This window comes from Lissotriton vulgaris, chromosome 3_2 (assembly GCF_964263255.1).
Source record: "Lissotriton vulgaris chromosome 3_2, aLisVul1.2, whole genome shotgun sequence".
Taxonomy (NCBI): domain Eukaryota; kingdom Metazoa; phylum Chordata; class Amphibia; order Caudata; family Salamandridae; genus Lissotriton; species Lissotriton vulgaris.
The window spans coordinates 258,577,352-258,594,125 of record NC_141690.1 but is presented as its reverse complement, the minus strand read 5'-3'; the positions used below and the strand labels follow the sequence as shown (position 1 = coordinate 258,594,125).

General features: G+C 46.3%; 1 protein-coding gene across 2 annotated transcripts in view; it reads left to right on the top strand.

Annotated features, from left to right (window-relative positions):
- LOC147725631 (retinol dehydrogenase 12-like) overlaps positions 1-9,138 on the top strand; it is a 112,320-nt gene extending 103,182 nt beyond the window's left edge. The window contains exons 6-7 of one of the 2 annotated variants that reach the window (XR_015309796.1): positions 5,903-6,680; positions 6,759-9,138. Coding sequence is in view for 1 of the 2 variants with exons in the window: in XM_086964324.1 (XP_086820450.1) it covers positions 5,903-6,097 (195 nt within the window). In the remaining variant the exon portion in view is untranslated. Of the gene's footprint in view, positions 1-5,902 lie in introns of both variants that reach the window. The other variant, XM_086964324.1, reaches the window with a different exon arrangement.
- The last annotated feature ends 7,636 nt before the right edge of the window (positions 9,139-16,774 follow it).

Below are 16,774 nucleotides of genomic sequence, written 5' to 3'. Positions count from 1 at the left end.
GGTGACTTTACCCCTGCTTATTGTAATGTAAACTCTGTGCACTTTACTTTCTTTTAGACTGTCCATGGTTTCTAAAGCATTGGGCACAATTAAAAAACACATGAGCACCGAAACACCAGCAGCTGGAAACCCACTCACTGTTCCCAACTGAGTGAACTCACTCCCCCCGAACACCAGCTTTTGGATCCATAGTGACAAATGTATGACGTTACAACGCAAACATTTACAACGCATGCCTTTACAACGCATTATTTTTCATCGCATGCCATTACAATGCATTTTTTAAAACTACATTTACAACGCATTCCATTACATCGCATTATACCATTACAACGCATACCATTACATTGCATTTAAGGTAAGTGTTGGATAGTGTAAGGGTAAAAATTACTATTCTAACTCCAGTGAGTGCAACAGTAGGGTAAGTGTTGGATAGTGTAGGGGTACTATGCGTTGTAATGACATGCGATGTAATGCCTGCGTTGTCGTGACTTGTGTTGTAATGACATGCGTTGTAATGACATGTGATGTGACAGCTGCGTTGTAATGACATGCAGTGTAAAGCATGTTGCGTTGTAATAACTGTGTTGTAAAGGTACTGCGATGTAATGACTGCATTGTAAAGGTTGTTTCCCATAGTGACTGTTCCCAACTGACGGAACTCACTCCCTCGAAAGCCAGCTTCAGGATCCTTAGTGACTGTTTCTAAGTGAGTGAACTCCCCTCCCCCCTTCCCTGAACGCAGCTGCTAGATCCACAGTGTCTGTTCCCAACTGAGTAAACTCACTCACCAACATCAAATTCTGGATCCGCCATGTCTGTTCCCAACTGTGGGGCATATTTAGAAGCCCTGTGCGCTGCCGGTACATCACTTTTCATGATGTTCCGGTGGCGCGCAGGGCTTAGCCATAGCTGCAAGGCCACGTACAGCCACTTTGCAAGGCTTTTCATGGCCGTGTAGATGTGGAGTGAGGCAAGGAAGCTCAAGTCACTGCCCTGCCTTTCTCTACGTGAATGAGGCGTTCCATGGGTGTTGCGGTGAGTGTTCACATGCAACACCCGTGGAATTTGACACTTTCCCAGATTAACATCATCTTGTACATCAGGGCAGCGCCAAACCCCAGAGCAGGTGTAACCGGGAGAAATGTTCAGATTTCTCCTTCTTTTTTCCTCTTTCTACATGTGCTGCTTTCTGCAGGGCACACGGAACGAGGAAAAATGCCTCTTTAGATTATTTTTGTACAAAAGCAATTGTGTCAACAGCGCAGGGAGCCTGCATTGGTGAATGGATGCTAATTGTGCACCGGCGCTGGCTGAAAGGACAGGAATGCCCTGTATCTTGTGAATGCGGTGCACTACGTCCTTTCGAATTGGCGTAGGGCATCACAGCAAGAAGCCTTGCGGTGATGCCCTACGCCAATTCTTTGTAAATATGCCCCTAAATGTACTCATTGACCCTCACACCAAATTCTGGATCCACAGTGACTGTTCCCAACTGTATGAACTCACTCCCCTGAAAACCAGCTTCTTGATCCACAGTGACTGTTCCTAATTGATTCAACTAACTTTCTGAACACCAACGTTTGAATCCATTGTGACTGTTCCCAACTGAGTGAACTCACTCATCCGAACACAAACTTCTGTATCCACAGTGACTGTTTCCAACTAAGTGAACACATGTCCCGAACACCAACTTCTGTATCCACACTGACTGTTTCCAACTGAGGCAACTCACTCCCCGAATACCAATTTGTGGATCCACAGTACCTTTTCCCAAGTGAGTGAACTCACTCACCTGAAGATCTTACAGAGTCTCAGGGAAAGGGGCCTCATGACCCCCCCCTCCATAATTAGCACATTGGACCCATGTGATGGGATCCCCGGAGTCTTAGAAAAGCTCAAAAAGGAGGCTGCACGGCTCCCTCCTACCCCACCCCCCAAAAAAGAAATTAGCGACACCATAAGCTCTAGTCCATCCTGGTGGGCTTATTTTTGAAAAGGCAGATCCTTCATACCACTAAAAAAATGTAATTCCTTATTTTGCCTCATAGGTCTGAGGGTGGGCAGGGTATCCCTACGGTGCCCTCTATGGGCCCTATTTATGAAAACTGTTGCATCGATGTGTGAAAACTACAATGCAACAGTTTTTACGGCGCCCTCCTTGCAAAATGTTGGATGCATGATATATTTACTGTATGATGCATCATGTCGCAAGGAATGACAGATACGTTCGTATTACTGACATTTCTGTTAACTCAAAAGTGACGCATTGCTGGAGTTGTATTGGAAGCATGATACATCTCCAGAAATGCAGGGGGAGGGCTATGATTGTAGCACTGCGTCACCCTTATGCCTGCTAGGAGGCAGGCGTAAGGATTTGACGCAGTGGCGTCCCAGAAGTGGTGCTGTGAAATTTGATAGATTTCACTGCGCCACTTCTACGAGCCTTTCTTGCGTCAGAATGCCCACCCTGCATACATTATACCTGACGCAGGCATAATGTGGCGCAGGGCTTTACATGGTGACGCACCTGCCTTGATGCGTCACCTTGTAAATATGGTGCAACGTGGCGCATTGTTTATGCTGCCGCTGCTTCGCGTTCAGTGATGCAACTGCGGTGCAAAAGTGTCACAAGGGGCTCATAAATAAATCCCTAAATTTTGTATTGTTTTGCAGAACAGAGGACTGAGTCTTCAAGTCCTAAAACTGCTGCCTCCACCTCTTTCTTGATACGGTGGCAACCAACAGCTCTTATCTTTAGATCCGTTGAATCTGCAGAGGATCCGCATCCCAATATATGCACAAAAATGTAACCTTCATTTCTCAAAGACTACTGAATGGATTTACATCACATCACAAAAAACCACACGTTCTGGACCAAGATCTAGCTTTCTGCCAAATCCATTCAGCAATTTCTGCAGTATTGCTGTTCAATTTTCCTATGAAAAATTGCATGGGGAAATCAAGTTTTGGGCCCCCACCTTTTTCTTAAACCCCGCTTGACGGATTGTGCCAAAAAAGAATCCATTTCCTATGGAAACATGGTCCCAACTATAACTTTCTAGTGGCAACTCCCTGTGGGTAATATATATGTATATATACATGTTCACTGAAAAAAGCAAAGCTTATAGGGGTGTTATAGTTAGGTTCAGATTTAACACACACAAAACCATAGAAATTCTGCAGTTATAGTTATTGTTATCTCCGGTAACTACAACTTGCGCCCCCGTCATGCACAGTTTTCTCATCAATTATTTCACTGCAAATGTTGCAGTGATATTCTCCATGTTAAAGAAGATGTCATGAGTGATGTAGAATGTGGAGTAATTAGCAGTGTATTTCGAAGGCGCGAGTTAGTTACCTTAGGGCCATACTCAAATCCCAAAATAGAGTGTTTATTGTTCTTCCTGTTCACCAATTGTAACAAGGACCATTGAGCAAAAAATATACAAATGACTTAGGGGAATATCAAGCAAACAGATCCTGGGTTGCTCATTGTTCAGTTGATAAAGAGAAAAGACAGGGCAGTAAGCAGGTTAAGAGTTACAAAAACATGTAGCTTTTCTTCTGAATTAAGACCTCTTGGTGAGTTTGTCTGTAATGTAACTATAATTTTACTTTCTGTTAGGGTCGGAGTGGCCCAAAGGGCAATCAGGTAGTGCCCGATTGGCTAGACTAACAGGTCAGTGTGTGTGCTGAATTAGGGCTGTTTGTGAGCCTGTTTCATGGTTTTTTGGGCCGGTGTTCCCTAACATTACCTGCAGCAAGCTCAAATCCATGCAGTACCTTGCAAAACACTTACACAGCGTGTCTTTACAAGTTCAAAACTGCCCCAGCATGCAAATATGGGCTTCTAATTCACCAATAGAGGCCACTTTTGTTTTGGTGCCCAGGCTTATTTTCTCTGCAAATTATTTCATGCTTTCCATGTGTCGCTTAAACTGTTTTCTATCACCACCACAGTCACAGTTCGATTCTCTATACAGACCGACTGCCTTAATCGCAATAGGGTTGCCTGCATATTTTTCAGTAAAATTGAGGGAAAATAAATAAATTGCATCCACATTTTTGATTATGTGAAGATGTTCTAACTTTACTATTCTAATTGTATTGCCTGTGTACAAGAAATAACAAAGAAAAAATAAGTGTATATTCTTCAAAGTTTGATTGACAATTTATTCAAGAATCGGATCTTCCACTTAGATCCTCGGTGGAAGTTCTCAATGCTTGTACACTTGTTCATAAATAATTCATGCATTTTACATTTACTTCCTATAAAAGGCACACAGAAGAAACATCTAACCAGCTTTTTTGTTTCTAATGCACAAATGTTATGTTATGTTAAAACGGATCTTTTATAGCGCACGGCTACTCCGAGGAGTGTCCCGGCGCTTTGACAAAAAACCGAGAATACGATGATGTCTCTAATGGAATCAGCCGTCCACAATCCTAGGGAATTCAGAAATTCAGGGGCATATGTACATGGAAATGGCAGAGCATGGAGCTGTGGTAAAATTTGCAGCGCCGCACTCTGCCAATACCAACACGCAGGGATACGCCATATTTACAACAATACAGCTCACCACTCTGTTTTCCCCCAGCGCTGGTCTAAAAATAGGGTGCCTGCGCTGCAGGGAATGATTGGTAATATTTATTCCCTGCAACGAAGGCTCCCTTTCACTATGGCAAAGAGTGTCAATAATGGCGATTTGTTGCTTCTATGTGTGCTGCATTCTGCAGCACACATACAAGTAGCAAATAGTCATTAGTTAATAATTGTTTATGAACAGGAAGGTAGACCTTCCTGCACATAAACATGCATTAATGACGTGTTACTCCTTCTATGTGTGGTGAAGAATGCAGCACACAAAGAAAAAGCAAAAACAAGGAGAAATAAAAGTGTTTCTTCTCGTTGCGCCATTCTAACATCTTATCTTGCTTGGCATTCGTTTTTCGCGGTGCCGCGGGTTTACACATCTTTGATCATTTGGGGCAGCGTCAAAAAGCAATGGGTGTTGTGGTGGAACACTGTTACACAGTCCCCTTGTAAATATGCCCCTTCTAAATCAGGGCGTACATAACTAATTCACCAATGCCCGTATTGTGCATCACCTATATTTACCTTTCATTCTAATATGTCTGTTCTTTGGGACTAGTGAAGGGCTCCTTATCTCGCCGAGGACCCACAAATTTGCTAAACTTATCAATCTACAAGAGTACCCTCTAGAGATTAACCTTTGCTTACAGATGAAAGTTTGATGTTTTAGAGCAGTTATACCTCACTTACCGTGGGATATACTAGGTATCAGACTGGGTGGATGAAAACTCTGTGCATGTAAAGCAGAGTTAGTAAAAGTCACTTGTGAAATAACTTAGTGTTTAAGGGATCGTCTTCTACAAGCAATCATTTAAAATTTACACATTTGAAATTTAAAACTCACAAATTTGACATTTTCCAAACTTTGGAAATGATACGAATAAGTAATCATATCATTATTATTGAGGACACTCATGAGCTCTTACTGATAACAAATGCATCCTTCAGAAATTAGGAGGTCATCATCAGAACTGACCCAGCATATGATGTTTTGTTTCAATAGCGGCGGCGCCCGCCACATTCTTCTCGATAGCCCTCATTAAATTATTTGATTTTCTCTGTATCATTTTTTTTTGTTGTGAAAATTGCTGACAGATATAATGTCAGCACGATTTTGGTGTGTACTGCACCAAATATCATCCGTGGTATCAATGTGACCATCTTTTAACTCTAACCATATAATCCTACTCTTATACTTTGTTAGAATCTGATGTTGCTATAAAGTAAACTCAAATGGAAACATTAAAAAAGAACAATAAATGAATCAATGTAACAGTAGTAACTGGGAAATGCCTTGTCTTGCAGTCACCTGAGGAAGGAGCATCGAGCACCATCTACTGCGCGGTCGCCGAGGACGTGTCCAGGATCTCTGGGAAGTACTTCGATAGCGATTGCTCGCTCGTCCTGCCGAGCGAAGAGGCGAGAGACATGGCCCTGGCCACTAAACTCTGGGACGCCTGTGAGCGGGCGACTGGCCTCAGCGACACCAAAGACCACTAAGTGATGGAATAGTAGCAAGTGTGCCCTGGACATGACCTCATCTGCTAGGGGTAATTGTGAAGGTCTGGGTGTCATTGTCTGTGAGTGTTTGGTGTCTGTTTGTGAGTAGCAATTTGTTGTGTTTCACCATAGGTGTTGGATTGGGTGTGTTTATTGGTGTATCAGTATCTCTGAGTTCGGGGTGTCTTCACTTTCTGAAAGTAGTTCTTAGTGTGAATTCATCAGTGACTGACCAAAAGTCTCAGAAGATGGAGTTTACAGTAACAAAGTCTGCTGGTGATATCCATTGGAAATGTTTGGCCTGGGTGCTTTTCTGTCAGTGCCTAATTTGTAAAAATATACGTGCCCGGGGCCTTATCAGGGGACCACTGAAGCTGGCACCACACATTGCCCATCCCAGCACTGCTAATGGCCGTAGCAACACAGCTACTAACCATCACACTCTTACAAGTGTGACTATTCCAGGCCACCAAATCTATAAGAATGGCTTTGGCGGCAGTCAATATTCCTTTTTAATTTATATTTAATGAATAAACAACTGTTGTTGTGGTCATCTTTTATATCAGACAGACAGCGCCACCATGTGGCAGACTGTTACAAGCCCTGGTGTTGACAATTAAGTGCCGGTGCCTAGCACAGGAAACCACCGGCTCAAATTAAGCACTGATTTAAATGTGACTTCCAGTGAAAATAGCTTCCTCTTGAGATGTTTTCACAGATGCATGTGAAAAGAAATTTCAGTTGTTTCTACCCTGGGCCATGGCGGGAATATTATTTCAGCGTCCAAGCAAAGCTGGATGTCAATGCAGCCATACCTCATCAGTGACCTTCTGATCCAAGTCAACGCTTCAGACCCCGGACCTCCCTTAGCTCAGACTGAAGACCTCAAACTGAGCACGCACTCTTCTGGAAGGAGTTCTACTGCACCTTTCACTGCAACACCTTACATCAGTCAATCAATCAGGGATTATAAAGCGCAGTAAATCACCATGAGGGTCTCAAGACGTTGGAGTTGCTATATGCTTCGCTGATAAAGTAGTGAAAAATGAGGCAAAAGCAGGAGAAAGCACTCAGAAAAAAATGGGAAGAGGAAGGAAAAAGCAGTGAAAAACAGGGCAAAAGCAGAAGAAAGCACTTAGAACCAGCATTGGTAAATGCATTAGGTTGTGCCTATTTTATTAACCGCAGTGCAAATTTTAAAGAATGGGCGGGGCCGCGTCGGCCAACGGACATGCGCAGCACTAGCCAGTTAGTGCTCGCGACAGCCGTTGGCCGACGGGAGTACTGAAGGGGTTAACACTAAGCTGTTTTTTGTTGTAAGTTGTTGCTTGATGAGCAGTTGTGCGCTTAATGGCATTCAGAGCTATACCTGGCTGAAGGTATAACATGACATCCAGTTAGTCAATAGCTGCGTCTGCTGAACGTAAAGAATGTGCTGGCAATAGCTTTTGATGTTTGTCAGCAGATGAAGTGAGGAGTCAATGATAAGCTCCCACCTGTATGTCTTAAATAAAATAACCCTTAGCACTAACGCTAAGAAACAGAGACAAAACTCAGTGGTAATAAAAATAAATCTCCAGAGCTAAGTACTTGAAAACAAGGTCTCTCAAGGCAGTGCAGCTTCTTAAGCATAGAAACAGGATGCTGTCAAACCCTCATGCATGTGATGAGCAAAAGTTTAGAAATAAAGAGTGGACTAAAGGAAAAGACTGTGTTGAGAAACTACTGCAAATTACGGCCATGTTGGACTGTGTTTGTGTTGCAAAATGTGTCAAAGGAGTGGTAACGAGCCATACTGGCCAAGGTATGAGTAGAAATTAGGACTAGTCATGCAATAAAGGAAGCCAAGGTAAAAATAATTTTTATATAAAAGCGGTGTTCAAAAATACAGCTCCCACCAAAACGAGGGAACGGTAGTAAGAAGTTGAAAGAACTGGGCGCGATGGGAGATACAGAGTGGCTGCGCTTGTTGAAATCGCCAAAGAACTGGCAGGACAGAGTACCATGTAAACATCATTGTTGCTAAATATAATAAATGCATGGGAGTTCTTGACCCAGTTTATTGTGGACTAAACATGATGTCTCACGTGCTCCAATTGCCCTTGCTTCACGTTCAACTATGTTAATGACATTGGAGTATTTTAAGCGTTCATTGCAAGTCTAGGTGCTCTATTGATTCTGCTCCAGTGCCTTGACCTGAAATATGTATGTGCTGAAGTTAACTCCATTCTGCAGTCAGACCTCTGCAGGCTTTCCCCTGGCGCTCATGGCCAAGAACCATGTCCAGCTCCGGTCAGTGGTGAGGTGTGTAAATCTCAGACTTTCCAACCCGGTGCAGGATACCGTGCATCCATTCGAGGAAGGCTAATGGCTGACCCTGGAGGACACAGAGCACTTTAAGCCTTATCGATGCCTAGCTGCCACCTCGCCTCAGCCAGGGCTGTCATCAGAGTGGCTTGGAGCTCTGAGAGCGCGGGCTGCCTTCAGCAACAGCTAGGCTGCAAACTGATTTTAAGAAAGACTGGCTGTGTCTACGGGGCTAGGGATAGGGAGGATTTATCACATGCCGCACGTGAGAAGCTGATTCAAAATGGGCACTGACAAGTCGTGAGAAAGTACGAAACAGAAAGAGGCTGAAAAAGAAAAATGTCCCAGTCTCCACAGCGGATGGAAATGAGTACTTGGGCCACGTGAATCTGATAAGGAAAATACAGAAGGGAGAAAAAGGCTACAACCAATAAAACTAAAGAAAAGTAACGTGGCAAGCAAACCGACCAATAAAAAGAGAAGGCGGGAAGTAAGTCCCTTTTAAGATATATTGAATACAATAGATTTCACACGCACAGCGGAAGCGGTGTGCAAACAAAAACTAAAAACTGGAGGAAAGGAAGGAGAAAGCAGTGAATAACAAGGCAAAAGCTGGAGAAAGCACTCAGAAAAACTACAGGTGGGAAGATAGAAGAAAGCAGTAAAATACAAGTAGGCAGAAGCAGGTGAAAGCTCTCAAGAAAATGAGGGAAAGGATGGAGAAAGCAGTAAAAGATGAGGCAAAGGCAGGAGAAAGTGCTCAGAAAAACAGGGAGGGAGGAAGGAAGGAAAAAGCTGTCAAAAATTGGGCAGGAAAAAGCACTCAGAAAAATTGAGGAGATGACGAAGAAAGCAATAAAAAATTAGGCAAAAGCAGGAGAAGGCACTGGGAAAAACGGGGAAAAGGAATTCGAAAGCTGTGAAAAACTAGGCAAAAGCTAGTGAAAGTACTCCACAAAATAGGTAAAGGGGGATGAAAGGGGTAAAAAATTTGGCAAAAGCAGGAGAAAGCACACAGAGAAATGGGGAAAAGGAAAACAAAAGCAGTGAAAGACGAGGCAAAAGCACTCAGAAAAACAGGAAAGAGGAAGCAGCAAAAACGAGGGAAAAACAGGAGTATAAGCACTCAGAAAAACAGGGGGGAGGATGCAGAAGCAGTAAAAAATTAGGTAAAGGGAGGAGAAAGCACTCAGAAAAAAAGGAGGAAGAAAGAAGAAAGCAGTAAAAAAAATGAGACAAAAGCAGAAGAAGGCACTCAGAAAAACAGGGAGGAAGCCGAGTGGTGCAGCATCACCGGAGAGCTGGCCCTGGAGCCTTATCCCTCACGTCAGCAATGCGTCACTCACAAATCAGAAACACAAATCCACAATAAATGGAGAAATTATCTGAATTATGAGTCACAAAGCTTAAGCAATTGGCACACTCATTGTTGAGTTCTATTCATGATCTGCAGATCACGCTTTTCAATGTAGGCAAGGTCGACTCAGCTTTTCATCTTTCCTTGCTGCTAAAAGAAGGAGTTTCGATTAGATATTAATAGTTGCATATAAAAACATGTTCCATGTAAAGCAATTTGGATAAAAGTGAACAATTGCTATTGGATTGTTAACAGCAACTCTTGTGCGATAGAGAGTTTCACTTGTGGTATTTTAAGGTGTATGTTGGTGTTTTTGGGGGGTTGTTGTGCAATGCTTAAGCCAGAAGGTGTTGATGTATTACTCACGGGCTAGGGTGTAAGATGGATGTTTAGGTCAGCTCTGGAAGAGACCTGCAAGGGGCAGGGGCGTAACACAAGGCCCCGCAGCCCCCGCATTGCGGGGGGGCCTCGCGAGGGCCACTGGCTCCGGGGGCCCCGCAGGGGCCCCTCACGTATAATACATGCTGCTTGCACACACAGTAGGCTGTGAAAAAATGGTGCACAGCGTGGGCCCCGGGCCGGGCCCTTGCGAGTTTGAAATGGTGGCGGCGCGTGGCGGGGGCCCCGGCCGGGGCCCCTGTGAGTCTCCGTCTTTAGTTTTTTAAATGGTGCGGCCGGGCCGGGGCCCCGCCCCCGGCCCGGCCGCCGGGGCCCTGGGAGTCAGTGAGTGACTGTAAGCACATTAATTCGAATTAAATGTTATTGTGCGCGCCGCGGGCGGGCCGAGTCAGACTTCGAAATGGTGCTGGGCGGGCCCCGCCCCCGCGCCCCGAGAGTCAAGTCAAGTCCGAATTGGTGGGGGTTCGGCCGGGGCCCGTGTGAGTGAGGCACTCTGTCAGCCGCCTCCTCTGTCTGATGCTGGCAGGGCGGGCCAGTCACAGTGGCACGGCACCCCGGGCACAGTCACTCTGAGTCTGATGCAAATATTATAAATGCCGAATCGATTGATGAATCAGGCGGCGGGACAGACTGTGGATGCGCACACACACTTGTTTACTCCCAGTCGGTCCTGTCCAGTCCTGACTTTCTTTCACTTTCAATTCCGCCACTTATGCACGTTGGGTGTGGGGGTGTGGGGGAGGGGGGAGAGGGCTGGGGGCAAGTCATGCTGGCTGGTGTCGTGAGTAGTGACCAATGATGCCCTCATTACATTTGTCGGCACTCGGCACAGCACATGCGCAATCGCCGGCGGCGCGAACACAAGGTGTGACATCAGGGGCCAGGGGCGCGCATAGCCCGCCCACCGAACCAGGCCAAACCCAAGCCGCCCGTCGTCAAGACAAGAAGAGAAGAGATTAGAACAAGAGAAAGCCAGCCAGGCCCGCCGCCCACCGCTCAGACAGACTGTCCGAATGTAAGTAAGTTTGTCCCTGTGACACTGACCTGCGGGGCCTTCTAATCCTGATTGAAATTGCCCGGCCCCGGCCCCTGCCCTGTCCTGCCTGGCTAGCCTTGCGCTCTGGGTGTGTGCGCTGTGCGTATTAGTAGAGCTCAGGACTGGTAGAACTTTGAATGGGCAATTAATTCAATGGCTTAGGGCGAACGGGGCATATATATGGGCGTCTGTGAGGTGTGGTACCGTTCCATTAGAGGAGAACACTTGTTAATCGGTTCGTGAAGTAAAATCAAATGTGGAGGGGAGCAGCAGTAGTTGGATTGGAAGGCAGGGGCCCAGGGGGTGGTGGGTGACGGGTGTCTGAACTCTGGAAGGTATCGCTATCATTCCAAAAGACCAGGGGTTGGTAATGGGCTGGGGGGAGGGAGATGGTGAGTGGCACTGGCGCGGCGTTGGATGTCTGTGCGGGTAGGAAGGTTGTGTGAGGTGGAACGCTTGCATTGAGGTCGGAGGACGTGACGTGTACCCCTGAAGTGTAAGTTCGGGTGTCCGTGAAGAAGTACAGCCAGGGTAAGTGTCCACGGGACCAGAGATTCAACCAGGTAGAAGACGATGTGTTGTCATGGGGGCAGAATTGGGAGGGTAGAATGGTGCAGTCGTGCTGCCAGGTGCCACCTCTGTCTGACTCTGATGCAGGGCACCCGGCCCGGGCACTCTGGTCTGCCGCCCCCCTAATTTAACCTCGCGTTTCACATTGTGATGATTAAAGACTTGAGGTGCAGACCGGCTGGTGTGTAGTGTACCCTACACCGACGCAGCACGTGCATGCAGCATTCACCAGATATGGGGCGCTCCCCTCCAAGGGAGCAGTTGTGCTGCTCCCCTTCCGCATGAAAGGCTGAGTCCGGCCTGACCGGCTTGGAAGCTGTGACCTTCAGGTCACTTACAGACCTCAGTAGCAAGTGCTCAACCGGCTGAGCTGTCTTAGCAGCTGTCGAGGTAATGGCCCCTGCACACTCAGTGACAACCTATCATTAGTTGTCAAAACCCGGAGACGGAGCTGATTGCTTTCAGGGGGGGCTGCAAGTGGCCCTGGGGTTTCTTTCCAGTACTCGGTGTTCTAATAAATCTGTGACTTTGTGGATGGGAAATAAAGTCACTTTGATCCTTGTTTAGAAACATCTATTTAATGATTCTGTATTCAAATTCTGAAAATGATTCTCTGTGCTGAGAATTTTTAATGTCGTTAGAAAGTGCCTGATGCCCGAAGAAACATCTGAGAAGTTACCATTAGATGCAACTGGAATACAAGTGTTTGTCAAGAAATCACTGCCTACGTGTGCAGTTCCCATAAATGAAGGGGCGATATCAAGGAAAGGGTGCTGCGCTGCAAAGAGGGTTGAGTGAGTCTTATGGCAAAAATCGCTATATTTGTTGAAGACGTCTTGGGTCTTGATCGTCATATTTGGAATTATTAAAAGTAATGTGCCACGGTAGAGCAATACACCTTGTTTGCTGTCCCAACGGCAGTGGAGAGAGAGAGAGAGAGAGTGGACAGCTTGGAGAGAGAGAGAGTGGAGAAAGTGAATGAAAAGAGATTGAGAGAGTGGAGACAGAGTTGTCAGAGAGTGGAAAGAGAGAGCGGAGAGAGTGAAGAAATTGGAGAGTGAGAGTGGAGAGAGAGAGTGGAGAGAGAGAGTGGAGAGAGTGAGTGGAGAGAGAGAGTGGAGAGAGAGAGTGGAAAGAGAGGGTAGCAAGAGAGTGGTGAGAGAGTGGAGACAGAGTGGAGACAGAGAGGGGAGAGAAAGTGGAGGGAGACAGTGGAGAGAGAGAGAGTGGAAAGAGAGAGTGAAAAGAGTATAGAGATTGGAGAGAGAAAGTGAGTGGAGAGAGAGTGAGTAGAGAGAGAGAGTGAGTGGAGAGAGCAAGAGTGGAGAGAGCAAGAGTGGAGAGAGCGAGAGTGGAGAGAGCGAGAGTGGAGAGAGCGAGAGTGGAGAGAGAGAGAGAGTGGAGAGAGAGAGTGGAGAGCGAGAGAGTGGAGAGAGAGAGTGGAGACAGAGAGAGTGGCAACAGGGTAGAGAGAGATAGTGGAGAGAGAGACTGACAGAGAGAGTCAATGACTGAGAAAGAGAGAGACTCACTGAGAGAGACTGGCTGACTGCGAGAGAGAGAGAATGACTGACTGAGAGAGACTGACAGACTCAGAGAGAGAGACTAGGAGAGAGAGAGACTAAGAGACTGACTGACAGAGAGAGACTGACAGAGAGAGAGAGACTGACATAAAGAGAGAGACTGACTGACAGAGAGACTGGGAGACTGACAGAGAAAGAGAGACTGACCGACAGAGAGAGAGAGAGAGAGACTGACCAACAGAGAGAGAGAGAGACTGACAGAGAGAGACTGACTGACAGAGAGAGTCACTGACAGAGAGAGAGAGAGAGAGACTCACTGAGAGAGACTGGATGACTGTGAGAGAGAGAGACTGACTGAGAGAGACTGACAGAGGAGAGAGAGAGAGACTGTCTGGAAGACTGACAGAGAGAGAGACTGAGAGAGAGAAACTGAGAGAGAGAGTCTGAGAGAGAGAGGGACTGACAGGGAGAGAGACTGACTGAAAGAGAGACTGACAGAGAGAGAGAGAGAGATTGACTGACTGAGAGAGAGATTGAGAGAGAGAGACTGAGAGAGAGAGAGACTGACAGAGAGAGGGACTGACAGAGAGAGACTTACTGACTGAGAGAGAGACTGACAGAGAGAGGGAGACTGACTGACAGAGAGAGAGAGAGAGAGACACTGTGATGGAATTGGGGTCACAGTGTGTATGAAGCTTTGCAATGCCTCTTAAGATTGCTATTGTCTACTAATAAAAATGTATTATCAAAATGTGCTCTTTGTAGTTACATCTGCTTTTGAAATACTGCATTGTCGCTTTGTCTAATGTTTTAAAACGGAAACGAGAAGGAGCAGTGGATGCACTTTTGTCAAAACTGAACGATGAGTGGGCCCGAGGTTGTATATCATGACAGGAGTCTGCATCAGAAAACCCACCTATAATTGGGCAAACTACCCTGGCGTACTGATGGCAGGGACCCTGTAATGAATGGACCACCACCTATGATAGCCTGCGGGCAGACTAAGCCCAACCTTTAACTCCACCATCCAGTGTTACTTATCACTGCTGTATTGGTGACAGTGGCGTAACAATCGCCCCGCATCCTCTGCAGTATGGCCGGTCGCTGGCCTGACAGCTCTAGACTGGCATGGATGATGGGAGGGGGGCCCCTCCATGTAGTTTGCAGGGGGGCCCCCTCAAGTTTCGTTACGCCACTGGCTAGGGGGCCAGGAGCACACTCCCTCACATCCCAGCGCCATTACCCCTTTGCATCCTGGTTGGTTTAGTACAGGATTTCTCGCTTCCGTCAGAGTTCAGCATCATTTTTACCAAAGCTGGTGCAGTCGTTGCTTTTTCTCTAGGCAGATGTGTCTCTGGATTATTCCGTCATCAGTAGAGGACTCTTCTGGGGTTTCTGGACATGCTGTCACAAATGTCCGGTCTATACCCCGCCGGGCACACGGGAGCTCCAAGGCTTGTCAGCTTGTAGGTTCACAGGAGCCTTTTTAAACAGTAAGGGGGGGGGGGGCTGGAGCACACTGCCTCACATCCCAGCACCTGGAAGAGAGCTGCGTCTGCGTTTATTTAACAAATGTACTGTTTGTCCATTGTTAATGCAGCTGAAAGATTTCTGAAGTGTTATTAGTTAAGTGATGTGCTGTGGGTGGTGGCCACAGAGGCCTTGGGCAAGTCCACTGTGGTTCAGAGAATCCTGGAGGTTGATGGCTGCGTCTTTCCAGAATACACAATGAGGCAGATTTACAGTCCCCTTGCACCACTGTTGCGTCACTTTCCCATGTTACAAATGACGCAAAAGTGGCGCGAGGGGATTGTGAATCTGCCCCACTGTGTTTTAGCCACTGGGACCACAGGACACCCTTTGATGTGCAGAGACCATAACTTCTGTTAGTCCCTTCTCTCTGGGTCGGCGGTGTGTGTGATCGGAGCTCACTTCTGGTGGTGAGAACACGGGTGGACTTTCACACTGCCCTCTCCTGGTGTGAGGCTGCCCTGCCCAGGTGAAGACAGAGGAGTAAAAGGTGCAGATGAGAATAGGGGGTCTGAGTCCTGTTTAATCACAGAGCAGGGACAGTCAATACCTACCCTTCAGCCTTGCTCTGGGTTGGTAAATCTATGAAGGGTCAGAGGCACTGGAGTACGGCTGGGCGCCATGACGCCTCTCCCACAATGCACTCTGCCTCAGTTCACAAGTTAGAAAGATCCCTCAAGAACTCTAAAGTCATTTATCTGCTATGAAGGCAAACAAAGTTCAACAACAAAGGGAGCAAAGCATGTGGAATGAGAGAAAGCAGACATTGTTGAAGTGTCAGCACAAGCACTTCGCCACTGGTAAACAGAAGTAAAGTGCAGAGAGTCTTAAATGTCGTCTCCCTTAGTTACAACTCCTACTGCAGGCAGGAACTTACCAATGACAGCGTAGAGGGCATTTAACAACTGCCATAAGCACAAGGGTTATAATGCCATCAGAACAGGTCTACTACAGAGGGTGGAATGTTCAACATTAAACATGAAGAAACAGATAGGGAAACGTTGGAATTATGGGGCAAAGGGGCTATGCCAGTCATTACTTGCCCACTGTATTCCACGGGCTGCCGCAGAACTTTCTGCCTTCCAGCTATGTTAGTTACTACCCATTTCTGTGGTATTCATTGCTCCAACCTCAGACCCTTGAAAGTTTGATTAAGCTTTGCAGAAATTCAAATGCATGACCTACAGATCACATGTAGTGCTTTGTTTTAGGTCCATAACCCACTGAGCTATCTTGTCGGAATCTTCAAAGCTGTGATCTGGGATTACATACAGTGTTCTGCAGCATAAACATTAGCCAAGCCATCTATTTAGCAATGGAAGCTGGGTTCTGCTGGATAACAGTGGGCGCCTTAACTTGCAAGCCTATTGTACTCGCTGTTCAATTTCCCCAAAAGATAAAGCAGTTAAGATAGCTCAGTGGGTTAATGTTCCTACTGTTCTCCTTACATCTGGAAGTTCCAAGAATCAAAATTGCCCAAGCGCAAACTAATCCTTCATGGTCCTGTTGCAGCGTCTTGGAATTATCTTGCATCTTTGGATCCCAGAACTCAATCACTGTATTCACATTCAGATAACAGTTCAACATGGATCTTTTCAGCCAGTTTGTGGCATAACTATACATTTTCTTTATTGAATATTGACCAAGGGCCTTCTTGCAAGTCCCACAGGATATAATGCACTTGTAATAAGGCGGGCAGGATAGCCATCAAGGTTGCAACAGAACACTCTGTCTGCCAAAGTCCAACCCAGGCTCTGAGTCCTCTCTGACCTGAGTATGTTGTCAACATTTGTCGCGTCCTCTTTACTAATATGCTATTGTATGTGGCTAGCGTGAAGCGCGCTGATATTCACGTGGTGCTATACAGAACTGGGAAACAAAGAAATAGATAAAAATATGGTTGAAATGTTTACACAACCTGAAGGCCATGTACAAATCTCGTGGACAACACAGTT